This window comes from Pelodiscus sinensis, chromosome 26 (assembly GCF_052426305.1).
Source record: "Pelodiscus sinensis isolate ZL-2025 chromosome 26, ASM5242630v1, whole genome shotgun sequence".
Lineage (NCBI taxonomy): Eukaryota > Metazoa > Chordata > Testudines > Trionychidae > Pelodiscus > Pelodiscus sinensis.
In genome coordinates, this window is record NC_143077.1 from 8,408,607 (window position 1) to 8,422,233 (window position 13,627).

The 13,627-nt window shown below is 45.3% G+C and overlaps 1 protein-coding gene across 2 annotated transcripts in view; it reads right to left on the reverse strand.

Moving 5' to 3' along the window:
- Positions 1-9,308, reverse strand: part of CLSPN (claspin) — a 36,644-nt gene extending 27,336 nt beyond the window's left edge. For both annotated transcript variants that reach the window (XM_006110728.5, XM_006110729.5), the window contains exons 1-2: positions 9,168-9,308; positions 26-158 (exon numbers count right to left, since the gene is read on the reverse strand). In XM_006110728.5, the coding sequence (XP_006110790.4) occupies positions 26-158; positions 9,168-9,179 (145 nt within the window). In that variant the 5' untranslated portion in view covers positions 9,180-9,308. The remainder of the gene's footprint in view (positions 1-25; positions 159-9,167) is intronic.
- Between the last annotated feature and the right edge of the window lie 4,319 nt (positions 9,309-13,627).

A 13,627-nucleotide genomic window follows, 5' to 3' on the forward strand; every position in this document is an offset into this window, starting at 1 on the left:
AGAAAAACTTGACAGTATTACAGACCTTCGTCACCAAGAGATGCGGGTCCCTTGTTAGACTGACTTGGAGAGCTGGTTTCACAGCTGCCCTTTCCACTGTCAGAATCACTATCAGTGGTTTTCTGCAGGTCAGATTTCAGATCTACTTCCGAATTAAGCTGGAAACCAAGAATAATATTAACCATAATACAGTATAAATTGTTTAACAGAGATGACTCATTGAATTCAATTTCATCCAAGCACTTCAAATTGGATAACACACAATATATTGAAATGTTATTGCTATAACCTCTGAGGAACTCGGTTTATTCCACTGAGAAAATGAATACAACATATTATCTTATTACTGTATAAAGTTGATTAACTGATGAACACATTGAAAGTATTAAAGCAAAATCAAACATTGTATCCAGACACCCAGAGGAGGTTTTGGAGCAAATTGATAAACTAAACTGTAATAAGTCTCAGGTCCAGATGGCATTCACCCAAGAGTTCTCAAGGAACTCAAATGTGAAATGGTATAATTAATAACTGTAGTTTGTAACCTATCGCTTAAATCAGCTTCTGTACCACATGACTGGGGAATAGATAAATTGACACCAAGTTTTAAAAAGGGCTCCAGAGTAGCGATGTAAAAGCCTGTTTAATTAGTTAATTGGATAAACGTTAAGTTTAACCAGTTGACTGATTAAATAGAAGTGGGCTGGAGTGGCGGTACCACATGGGGCTGTTACAGCCAGCAACCCTATGCATAGGCTCAGCAATGTTAAAGGGCAGTGGGCTGTTCCCTGGGTACCAGTTAACCATTTGGATGATGCTAACCAGGTAACCAGTTACCCGTTAACATCCCTATTCCTGAGGTGATTGTGGCAATTACAGGCCGATAAACCTGACTTCGGTACTGGGCAAACTGGATGAAACTATAGTATATAATAAAAGTGTCAGACACACAGATGAATATAATTTAATGGGGGAAGAGTCAACTTGATTTATGCAAAGAGAAATCATGCCTCACCAATCTATTAGAATTCTTTGAGGGGGTCAACAAGCATGTGGACAGAGGGGATCCAGTGGATATAGTGTACTTAGATTTCCAGAAAGCCTTGAATGAGGTCCCTCATCAAAGGCTCTTAAGCAAAGTAAGTTGTGATGGGATAAGAAGGAAGGTCCTCTAATAGATTGATAACATAAACTATAGCCGTGGTCCCCAACACGGTGCCCGCGGGCGCCATGGTGCCCGCGGGGGCATTTGCATGCGCCCGCCAGGTGCTCGGGGCTGGCCTGGCCCCGGGCACATAGCGCACGGGGAGCGCCGGCCCCAGGCACGCGGCGCTTGGGGGGGGGGAGGGAGCGCCGGCCCCGGGCGCGCGGCGCTTGGAGGGGCCCCGGCCCCGCCCGCCCCCGGGCATGCAGCTATGTGGGGGCCCGCCCCCGGGCATGCAGCTATGGAGGGGGCCTGCCCCCGGGCGCGCAGCTATGGAGGGGGCCCGCCCCCGGGCGCGCAAGTGTCCCTGCCCCCTGGCGCCCGGCAGGCGAACGGCCACGACCCCTGGCGCCCGACAACCTCAAAAGGTTGGGGACCACTGAACTATAGGAACCAAAGGGTAGGAATAAATGGTCAGTTTTCAGAATGGAAGGAGATAAATTGTTGTGTCCCCAGGGGTCTGTTCTGGGACCAATCCTAGTTGACATAGAATCTTAGGGTACGTCTTAGGATGAGGTATACCTGGGTGGTCGACAAATACCTTTGATGTCGGCACCCGCGCGTCCAGACTATCGCGCTGAGCCGACAAACAGCTGATCAGCTGTTTGTCGGCTCAGCGCGGCAGCCATGTAAATTTAAATGAAGCGGTGATTATTTAAATCGCCGCTTCATTTTCCTATGTCTGGTAGACTAATCTACATGCCTCTGGCGACAGAGGCATGTAGTCTAGACGTACCCATAGAATACTAGAATTGGAAGGGACTTTGAAAGGTCATCAAGACCTGTCCCCTGCACCCATAGCAGGACCAAGCCCCATCTAAAATATCTATGAGGGATGATTGTCTAACCTCTTCAAAATTTCCAGTGAGGGAAATTCTACAACCTCCCTAGACAATTTATTTCAGAGTTTAACCACCCTGACAGTAAGGAAGTTCTTATTAAATTATCTGGAAAAAGGATAAACTGCGAGGTGACAAAATTTGCAGATGATACAAAACTATTCAAGATAGTTAAATCTCAAGCAGACTGCAAAGAGGTACAAAAAGATCTCACAAAACTGGGTGACTGTGCAACAAAATGGCAGATGAAATTCAATGTTGATAAATGCAAAGTAATGCACATCGGAAAACAGAATCCCAACTATATATTAGGGATGTAAAAGGTTAACTGGTTAATGGGTGAGGCTTACTGGTTCCAGTTAACTGATAGGGGCTGGAGCTCCAGTCCCCCAGAGCCCACCCAAGGAGCCCCTGTCCATAGCAGGCCCAGCCACCCACCTCAAGTTACATGCTGGCTTCCTGGGAGCGGGGCTGGTAGAGACTGCCAGCCCCACACCCAGGAGCCAGCTATAGAGCCCACAGTGTAGCCTTCCCAGCCCTTGCCAGCGCCGCTCCCAGGGAGGCTTTGCTGCAGAGCCTGCAGCCCGCAGAACTGTGTAACCGCTATGATTTTAGTGGTTACACAGATACATTTTTAAATGCATTTTTACATCCTGCTATATATAGACAATGATGGGTTCTAAATTAGCGGTTGTGACTCGAGAAAAATCTTGGAATCATTGTGGATAGTTCTCTGAAAACACCCACTCAATGTGCAATGGCCAAAAAAGTGAACAGAATGTTGGAAATCTTTAAGGAAGGGATTGATAAAAAGACAAAAAATATCTAATTGCCTCTGTATAAATCCATGTTTCACCCCTATCTTGAATACTGCGTGCATATGTGGTCACCCCATTTCGCAAAAGATATATTGGAAAATAAAAAAGTTCAGAAAGGTACAACAAAAATAATAAGGGATTTGGAATGGCTGCCATATGAGAAGAGACTAATAAGACTGAGAATTTTCAGTTTGGAAAAAAGATGACTAAGGGCGATACACTAGAGCTCTATAAAATCATGACTGCTGTAGAGGAAGTAAATAAGGAAATGTTGTTTACTCCTTCCCATGACACAGGAACGAAGAGTCACCAAATTAAATTAGTAGGCAGCAGGTTTAAAACAAACAAAGGAAATATTTCTTCACATAGCACCTAGGGAACTCCTTGCCAGAGGATGTTGTGAAGGCCAAAACTATAACAGGGTTCAAAAAAGAACTAGCTAAGTTCATGGGGGGCAGGGACAAGATGGGCAGAGATAGTGTCCTTAGCTTCTTTTTGCCATAAACTGGAAATGGGCGACTGGGGCTGGATTACTTAATGATTATCTGCCCTGTTCATTCCCTCTGGGGCACCTTGCATTGGCCAATGTCAGAAGACAAGATACTGAGCTAGAAGGACTTTTGATATCACCCGGTATGGCCATTCTTATGACACTGCTTGGGAACTACTGCTTGAGACAACACAGCACTAAAAGCCGTGAGAAACTTGCAATTTTCATCTGGCATACAGCCTCTCCTCGAGTTACGAACGAGTTACGGACCAAACACTTGGCCGTAACTCAATCCGATCATAACTCGGACCCCACTGAGTTACACACAACCGCGCTGTTCATAAGCACACGTCACGTTCGTAACTCAGAGACTGCCTTTACGACTGCTCCATGGGAGCTTTGGTCGTAAGTGCGAACGGTCGTAACTCGACCATTCGCAACTCGGGGAGCGGCTGTACTGTATTAACACTTCTAACTTTATATAACTTGACATAAAATAAAGTCAGTCCAAATTGTGCAAGCTATTAAAATCAGGAAGGTGGCAGCCTGACAGATCATTAATTATTATTCTGTGTAATGGAGAAACGTAGTGAAATCTCAACAACTTCAGCAGCAGGGTAAATAGTTAAGATGACAGAAGACAGGCTAGCTAAGCATCTCCTAGAAGGCAATTCTTTTGGCATCTGACCAAGATGACGATGTAGGGATAATATTGAGCACAACGTAAGCGTTCTTTAATGTGCATTACCATCAAAGGGGAAAACATGTCCTTGACAGAAAAAGGTGGGGAGAGCAGCAAAGGACCTCTATGGTCTATATAACCAGGGATACCCCCAAAGTAGTAGTAACAGAGAAAGCCCGCGCAGCAGGGCATAAGCTCAGGCTGCAAACTAAATGCAGTCTGTAACATTCAAAAACTGATGCAAGCCTAACACAGGGACCCACAAATCTGACAGTGTCATAGAATCGTAGATTGAAGGAACCTCGAGAGGTCATCAAGTCCAGTCCCCTGCACTCACAGCAGGACCAAGCACCATCTAGAGTTCTAGACCATCCCTGACAGGTGTCTGTCTAACCAGTTCTTAATCTCCAATGATGGAGTTTCCTAAAACTCCCTAGACAATTTACTCCAGTGTCTAACCACTTTCACAGTTAGGAAATTTTTTCTAATGTCCAACTTAAACCTCCCCTGCTTTTTCTTCTTCCCTCTTCTTGCACAAAAAACCCTCTTCCCCATCCACACACGCCTTTTTGCACAAGAGCTCTTGCACAAAAAGGCATTCTTCCTTGCAGAATGAGGATTATCAATTGCACAAAAACCCATCTGATCTTTCAATTTACTTGCACAAAAACATGCTTGAGGTGTGGATGCTCTGCAAGTTTTTGCGGAAAAACAACCGTTTTTCCACAAAAACTGTAGTGTAGGCATAGCCTGAGTCTTCTCTTTTCAAGTCTAAACGAATCCAGTTATGTCAATCTTCCCTCCTAGATCATGTTTTCTAGACCTTTAATCATTTGTTTTGCATTTCTCTGGACCTTCTCCAATTTCGCTGCATCTTTCATGAAACGTGGCACCCAGAACTGGACATAATGCCCCAGTTGAGGCCTAATCAGCACAGAGCAGAGCAGAAGAATGTCTTTGTGTGTTTTGCTCACAACACTCCTGTTAATGCATCCCAGAATCATGTTTGCTTTTTTTGCAATGGTGTTGCACTGTTGATTTATATTTAGCTTGTGGTCCACTATGACTCCATCCTAGGCAATCATTTCCCATTTTGTATGAGAGCAACTGATTGTTCCTTCCTTAGTAGGGATGTTAAAATGTTGAAAATTAACATGGGGGCAGTCAGCTCTCTGGGAGCTGGTGCGTACAGAGAGCTGGCTTAACCAGCTCCCCGTGCATACCGGTTCCTGCCTCCCCCCCTCTCAGGCAGCTTCAGAGGCAGCAGCATGGGAAGGGACAGATGGCAGATGTACTGGGAACCTGAATGTAACCGCATAGTACATGGTTACACTTTCACAACCCTATTCGTAAGTGGAGTATTTTGCATTTGTCTCAATTGAATTCATCCTATTTACCTCAGACCATTTATCTAGTTTGTCTAGATTATTTTGAATTATAACCCAATCCAGCAAAGCACTTGCAAACCCTTACCAGTTTGGTATCATCTGCAAACTTTATAAGTGTATTCTCTATGCCATTATCTAAATCATTGATGAAAATATTGAACAGAACTGGTCCCTACACTAATCCACTGCAAAACCCCACTCAGTATGCCCTGTCAACCATTGATAATACTATCTGGGAATGGTTATCCAACCAGTTATGCAACCAACTTAGGATGCATAGGATCCACCTTAGGAGCTCCATCTAAGTTGTATTTTCGTAGCTTTTTAATTAGAATGTCAGCAGGATTGTATCAAATGCTTTAATAAAGTCTAGATATACCACATCAATTTTTCCCCTTTATCCACAAGGCTTGTTATCCTGTCAAAGAAAGCTATCAAGTTGGTTTGACATGACTTGTTCTTGACAAATCCATACTGACTGTTACATATTTTATTATCTTCTAGATGTTTGCAAATGGATTCCTTAATTATTTGCTCCATTATCTTTCCTGGCGCAGAAGTTAAACTGATTGGTCTATAATTCCATGGCATACCCTTATTCCCTTTTTATAGATGGGCACTTTATTTGCCCTTTTCTAGTCTTTTGGAACCTCTCCTGTAGTCCATGAATTTTCAAAGATAATCGTTAATGGCACTGGTATCTCCTCAGTCCGCTCCTTGAGTAGTTTAGGATGCATTTTATGAGGTACTGGAGACTTAAAGACATCTAATTTAAGTAATTTTTAACTGTTCTTTGCCTATTTTAGCGACTGAACCCACACCTTTTCACAAGCATTTGCTATGTCAGGCATCAACCTTGGTTATGTTAGGGATCAACCTTATAGGTGAAAACCAAAACAAAGAAGTAATTAAGCACCTTTGCCTTTTCTAGGAATATAAAATCCCATTTAATCAGTTAACAGGTTAACATTTAACTGGTTAACCACTTAATTTCGATCCTGCGGGTGTGACAGGTCCAGCCAGGCTGGAATGGTCTCCCCTGCCCTCAGTGTGACATGATGGGCCCTAGCTGGTCCTCCTGCCCACCCAAGGCATGGTATGGCATGATGGGCCCAGCTGGACTGAAGCTGCCCCCTGCCTGTCTGCAGTGCAGTGGGCCCGACTGGGTTGGAGCAGCCCCCGCCTGCCCGTTCACCCACCCACAGCATGGTGTGGAGGGCCCAGTCAAGCTGGAGAGGCCCACCCATCCACCCCTTGGATGATTGACTGCTCCATCCCAGCCAGGCCCGCCATGCTGTGGGCTGCTCCAGACAGGCCAGTCAACTGGTTATATCCCTACCTATTTCCACATTTTCTGTTAGTTTTTTCCTCTTTTTGTAACGGGCTGATCCCGTCCCTGCTCTTCTTTGTGCTTCTAATATATTTGTAGAATGTTTTCTTGTTATCCTTTATGTCTCTAGCTAGTCTGAGTTCATTTTGTGCCCTTATATATTTGTGTTGTGTGTTTATATTCATCCTTTATAACTTGACCCAGTTTCCAGTTTTTGTAAGACTCCTTTTGTTATTTTTAAATCATTTAAGATCTCCAGGTTAAACCAGCATGGTCTCTTGCTGTACTTCCTATCTATTGTATACAGTGAGATAATTTGCTCTTGTGCCTTTACTAACCTCTCTTTGAAAAACAACCGTCTTCAATTATTTTTCCTCTTAGACTTGATTCTCATGGGATCTTACCTACCAACTCCCTGCATTTGCTATAGCTGCCTTCTTGAAATCCACTGTCTTTTTTTCCTGTTCTCCCTACAATCATTCTTTAAAATCATGCACTCTGTCATTTCATGATCACTTTCACCCAAGCTGTCTTCCAGTCTCAAATTCTCAGCCAATTCCTCCCTATTTGTTAAAATCAAACCAGAACAGCCTTCCCCAGTAGCTTTCTCCACCTTCTGAAATAAAAAAAATGTCTTCAATACATTCCAAATACTTGTTGGATAATCTCTGCTCTGCTATGTTGTTTTCCTAACAGATCTCTAGATAATTGAAGTTTCCCAAAACCACCAAGTCCTGTGCTTTGGATAGCTTTGTTGGTTATTTAAAAAAAAAAAAAAAAGCCTCATCCTTTTTAAAGCTGGCTCCTGCTTCTACACTCCTCCTGCTGCCTCTGGTATAGAGGCAGCAAGGAGGGGATTGCAAGTAGTCGACTCGACTATTTTTTTTACATTGCTACATTACATCCCCTTCCCCATGGTGAGGGGAGGGTGGGCAGGGAGGCAAAGATGCAGCAGTACTGTAGATCTGCCTTTTAAATATAGTAAAAGGTACCTGGCTCTTGCTACATTTAAAATCCAGAGGCACAGAGTGGAACCCGGGCAGCTTTTACTACATTTAAAAGGCAGAGCTGCAGCAGTCCAGGCCTGGCTCATGCTGGGTTCCAGACCTACCCTCGCTGCAGCTATGCACGCCCAGCACCTACTACATGTAAACTGCATAACCCAAGTGACCTTTTATCAACTAATCATGTACTCAACACACATTATATCGAGTACACAATTAGTCATTTACTCACTACTTAACATTCTTAATTCCCATCCCATTAGGAGGACCTTAGTTATCCAGTGTGGGTCATGAGGACAGCATATTTATGGTGCCCCCAGTTACGCCGGGAATCTCAGATTCACTGACCGCACCACAAGAGAACCATTGACCTGGCTCTCAACCAGCGGTACACATACTTCGGGGGAAGGGATGTGCAGATATCTTTCAGGGGTCCACCAGCTTACCTACATGTTTACCTGGTTTTACAACAGGCTACATAAAAAGCACCAGAAAAGTCACTCCAAACTAACGGTCGATGCAACTTATTTATACAGCGCACTGCAATATTTACAGCTCAACACATTTGACAATGCAGTGGAAGCAGGACAGTCAGCAACATTTCTGTGCCAGGTTTGTATTTTTGGCTGTGTCTAGACTGGCAAGTTTTTCCACAAAAGCAGAAAAACTCGCCAGCTGTCTACACTGGCAGCTGGAATTTCCGCAAGAGCACTGACCATCACATGTAAGAAATCAGTGCTTCTTGCGGAAATACTATGCTGCTCCTGTTCGGGCAAAAGTCCCTTTTGTGCAAAAGGGCCAGTGTAGACAGCTCAGATTTGTTTTGCGCAAAAAAGCCCCGATGGCGAAAATGGCGATCGGGGCTTTTTTGCGCAAAAGCGCGTCTAGATTGGCACGGACGCTTTTCCACAAAAAGTGCTTTTGCGGAAAAGCGTCCTGCCAATCTAGACGCTCTTTTCCGCAAATGCTTTTAACGGAAAAACTTTTCCATTAAAAGCATTTGCGGAAAATCATGCCAGTCTCAACGTAGCCTTTGAGTCTGAGACTGCACACAGGTCGTTTGTCAGAGCAGTGAAACCTGCGGGAGACACCAGCCCAGCCTCCTGCAGAGGGCCCCCCCCCCCAGTATGAAATGGCTGAGCACCACGGACGTCTTGGCCACCGCCTCGCTGAGCTCAGTGTGCCGAAGGGCACGCTGGGACGTGTAGTCCTTACATAGGCACAAGGCAGGCTGAGACCTCTCGCCGCCACCGACTGCAGTGCATGCTGGGACGCGCCGCCTACGCGCCGTGCATGCTGGGAGTCGTAGTCTCCGCCAGCTGCGGGAAACTCAACAGAGAGGGGACAGGGGTCACTGCACCCCCGCCATCCCCTCTCGGCGCCTGCCGTCAATGCAGGCCGGGAGAGCTTACCTCAGCCGCCATGACCCCCGGCTGCGCGGTGGTGGGCAGCACCCCTAACGCTGGCTGCCCCTCAGGAGTCCCCAGGTCTCCTCAGCTGCCGCCGCCAGCGATTGAAACCCCTTCGATTCTTCGCGCTCTGCAGCAGCTAGCCCCGCCCCCCACCTCGAACCAATCACAGCTCGTGCTCTGCCTTCAGCCTCCGCCTTACTCGGCTCCCTAGTGGATGACTGGCCCGCCTTGCAGGTCTGCGAACCAATCGCCATCCGGCTCTGAGCCTGAGGGGGGCCCCGGCTGTGCCAGCATCCCATTGGCGCCTCACCGCTGTCAAGTCCCTCCCGGCTCGCTCATCGCCTCGTCTGCTCCGAAGGGATAGAGGGGCCCGCTGGGCCTGAGCCGCTCTAGCCGCACATCACGCAACTCGGGGCTAGTGACCCTGGCCAAATGGGATGGGGGCCGCAGTGCATGCTGGGGGCTGCCTGGTTTGGGCCTCCCTCTGGGGGCCCCCCCAAGTTCACAGGGGCCTTCCACTCTTAAGGGCCCTGTGCTAATGTTATTGCTAGTGCTGGACCCCCCCATCCTCTCCGCCCCGGAGCCCTGTGTCCTAAACCCGCTGTGGAGAGCCAAGCAGGACAGACCCCCTTCCAGTCCAGTGCCGGGCGGCGTCTGCTCTTTCTGCCCGCGCAGCCTGCTGCCAACGTACAGCCGCCCCCACCTGCGTGCGTCGCCCCTCGACTTCTTGAACTGGACTCCTCGAAGGGCAGGACTGCGCGACGGGCCGGCTCGACGGGGCCGCAGCCTGCGCTGGAAGCTGGGGTTCTGTGCCGCGGCTCAGGAGAGATTCAAATGCTGCCCTGCTGACGAGCAGAGCCCCCACCCACTAGGTTTTTGTGTCTGCTGGTGGTAGGGATCATAGAACCATAGAACCATAGAGCTGGAAGAGACCTCAGAAGGTCATCAAGTCCAGTCCCCTGCTCTAGGCAGGACCAATTCCAACTAAATGACTAATCGATTAGTCGCTGTAAATGACTAATTGATTAGTCAACTATCCGATAAGCAAAAGTTTATCAGATCGTTGACACATTAGTTGACTTGTCGCTTCCCCCCACCTTGCTGCCTCTGTCAGAAAGGGGCAGTAAGACAGGGGAGAGGTGTGGGTGTTGGGGGGAGCTGGTTTAAAAGCTGGTTCCCCCCAGCTCCATGGGAGGGAACAAGAGCACAGCGGGGACGTTCCACCTTTGAAATGTACAAGAGTCCCCACTGGCCCTCTTGTATATTTCAAAGCAGAAGCGCTGCAGGGATCCTGGGGCCAGCGGGAGATTCAGAGTCCCCCACTGGCCCCAGGCTCCATGTGGTATTTCAATCTTTGAAATGCACAAGATCCCCTATGTACATTTCAAAGGTGGAACGCTGTGCAGCACTTCCACCTTTGAAATGTAGCAATAGCCGGGAGCGCTCTTGCTACATTTCAAAGCAGAAGCGCCCTTATCAACAAATTGAACAGTTGATTAATCTAATTTTAACATCCCTAGCTGGTGTTGCATATTTGCAAATGCATTGGTGCATATAAAATTTATTCTGCACATGGATAGAAAATATTAGAGGGAACATTGTCCAGCGGGTGTTAATAGACACAATAAATTGACCAGTGATCATTCTTCTGTCAACTCTATAGACATCTATATGGCTCTACCAAGAGTTCTTCAGCAATCTAAAAATAAAAATGGAATTCTACAAAAAGTGGAAACATGGACAATTTGTTAAGAAGCCATACAAACATATTAGGATAAAATTAAGGCACAAAATAAGTTACATCTAACAAGGGCCATAAAGGGTAATAAGAAAAGGTTCTATAAATACATTAGCAAGAGAGGTGAAGGAAATACGTTCTCTTGTTAGCGGGGGAAGGACATCTAATAACAGTTGACAATAAGGCTTAGGAGTTTAATATCTGTTTTGTTTCACTTATCACTAAAAAGGTAAATTCTGTTTTGTTTCACTTATCACTAAAAAGGTAAATTCTGGGGTATTTATGCCCCAGGACAATACCGTTATGTTTGGATTACATATATTCTAGTATTGCACCTTGGTTAATCTATTACATGGAAGCCCTGTTGTTACTAAATTCACTTTCTGCAGCTTCTGTAGTATCAGTTATTTGAATCAATCCTGTTTGGTATCTGGGAGCGAGGTTTTCAACAGTTATGGGTCTGTGCATTACATTTTGTTAGGAGCAAAAATTAATAATCACATTTCTTCTCTGGGTTTACAAACTATACTGATGGCTCTGCTTGCCTGATGAATTTGACAGATCTGCAAATTACATTGGTAATTATGTAAAAGCCACTTTGTGGGCAAGAACCAAGTTAGTAGCTGAAATGGTTTTATTTAAGTGACGTAATTGCAGATAGAGATACATATTTCAACAGAGTGTAAATACTGTTGTGGCCAATTAAGATTTCCCATTTGTCACTATGCTGCATACCATGGCCAAGGGAATTTAATGGTGGCAGCAGAGAGAGAACTGTGTTCCACAAGGAAATGCTGCAACCTCTCGAGCAAAAGGAAAACGTTTATTAGCTCTTAGCAATACAGGGTTTATGATACACATCAGTTCTCATTTTATCCAGCGGACAGCAGTGGTGCACACTCATAAGCAAAGTCATTACAAAAGCATTTTTAGACTAAAAGAAAAGCATGTAGTCACAGAAGCTGACATTTAAAATCCTGAGAATGCAGCTGAATCAATTATATAACATGAAGGCACATGTACTTGGTTGAATTTAACAAGCAGTTCAAAAGCAATTTTACATACTTAAGTACATGCTTATAAAGCAAAAAATAAATAACTTACTTTTTCTGATTCCTCAACACAACAGTGATCAGCCAGCCATTACTCAGCCAGCAAAATACAATTTTGTGCTAACATTTAGCAAAAACAACACTTAAGAATTTCAAAATTTAAAATTTGCAGAATTCATGAGAGTGTAAAATGATGACAACCAAAGCCTACCAAGCAAGCTTCACAAAGTATTAATCATGGTTAGTACATTAGTACATCGGTATACTGTAGGTTTTCAAATATTGGTCTAAATTCATTCTTGGTGTTACTTTTATTTTACAATGTAACAGGGACACAAAAGGAGATTCCTAGAATGATATGGTCAGAACAATTTTCAGAAAGCTCAGGTCCATTTGTAAAGTTTTAAAATTAAGAAATCTGATTAGATACAGCAGATCTGCCCATTCATTGATTTCTTCAAGAGAACTTTCTTCTGCAATAGGCCAGTTAGGAGACACAACATGGGGCACATTAACCCACAAAATCAGTTCATTCAAGAGACACCCACTGACAGGTCAGCATGCGAATGCAAAATTATTCATTGTCTTACAAAAGTATGTAGAATCAACTAGATAACCTAGCCATTGGCAAGCCTTAGTGCAGCTGTGCACTGGGAATGCCAGCTGATCTGCAGACACATCTTGGCCTGGATCTACAAAAGGATTTGGATCTTGTCTACATTACGTGGGGAATGCTTAGACACAATAAATCGATCTCCAAGTGTGCTTCCACTGATGCCAATACTCCACCAAGATGAGAAATGTAGCCAGCATCAACAGGAGAGCAGCTCCCCCTGACCTTACCTCACGCAAGACGCTGTGGTAAGTATGTCAACTTCAGCTCCACTATGTGAAGTACATCAACTGCACAGGTAAGTGTAGACAAGGCGTCACAGTGCCTATCTTTTAAGAGCCTCAAAAATCATAGGAACAACACTGTGACCCACACAGCTGCACACATAGACATCTGGGCTCTCTATACAATGAAGGGAAGGAGAGAGACGATCATTTTAAAATGCAATCCACAAAAGCCAGCACTCTATTGACTATAGACCTAAACTGATGACAGTGTGTGTTAAGCTCCACTTCTCTGAAAGATAGCTGAAGTTTTGACTGTAGCTACTTAGTGATCCATTACTGGGAAGCTGCTGCCTAGAGTCAGGCAGCCTAGGCACCTGTTATGGAGATGAGTTAGCTACTCTGCTGCCCTTGAGCTACAGGAAAAGGATGGAGGAAGAGGAGGAGATCATGTTAGAGTGCGTCTTCTCAGCTGTGAGATTTCAGGTTCAATTCCCACGGGGGTGGGGAAAGGAGACCCCTATTCAATTCCTAGTTCTCAGAAGACTTCCTGAGCTCTGGGATAATCTGGTGTGGGACTTCCTTAGTCTCTTCTGTTGAAGCTGTTCCACTGTGGATGCTCAGAGAAGGGCAACTGACCTAGGGCCTTAGCACTGAGCTAGAGAGTCAGTATTCCCTGAAAACTTAGATGCTATAGAGGAGTTGTTTTGTGGATCACAGTGGAGGGAAAACTAGGACTTACAGGTACCTAAACCTGAGACATAGGCACCCAAGTACCTTTGTAGTACTAGGCTCTGGTTTATTTGCTTAGCCATTTTTGGCAGAGATAACGT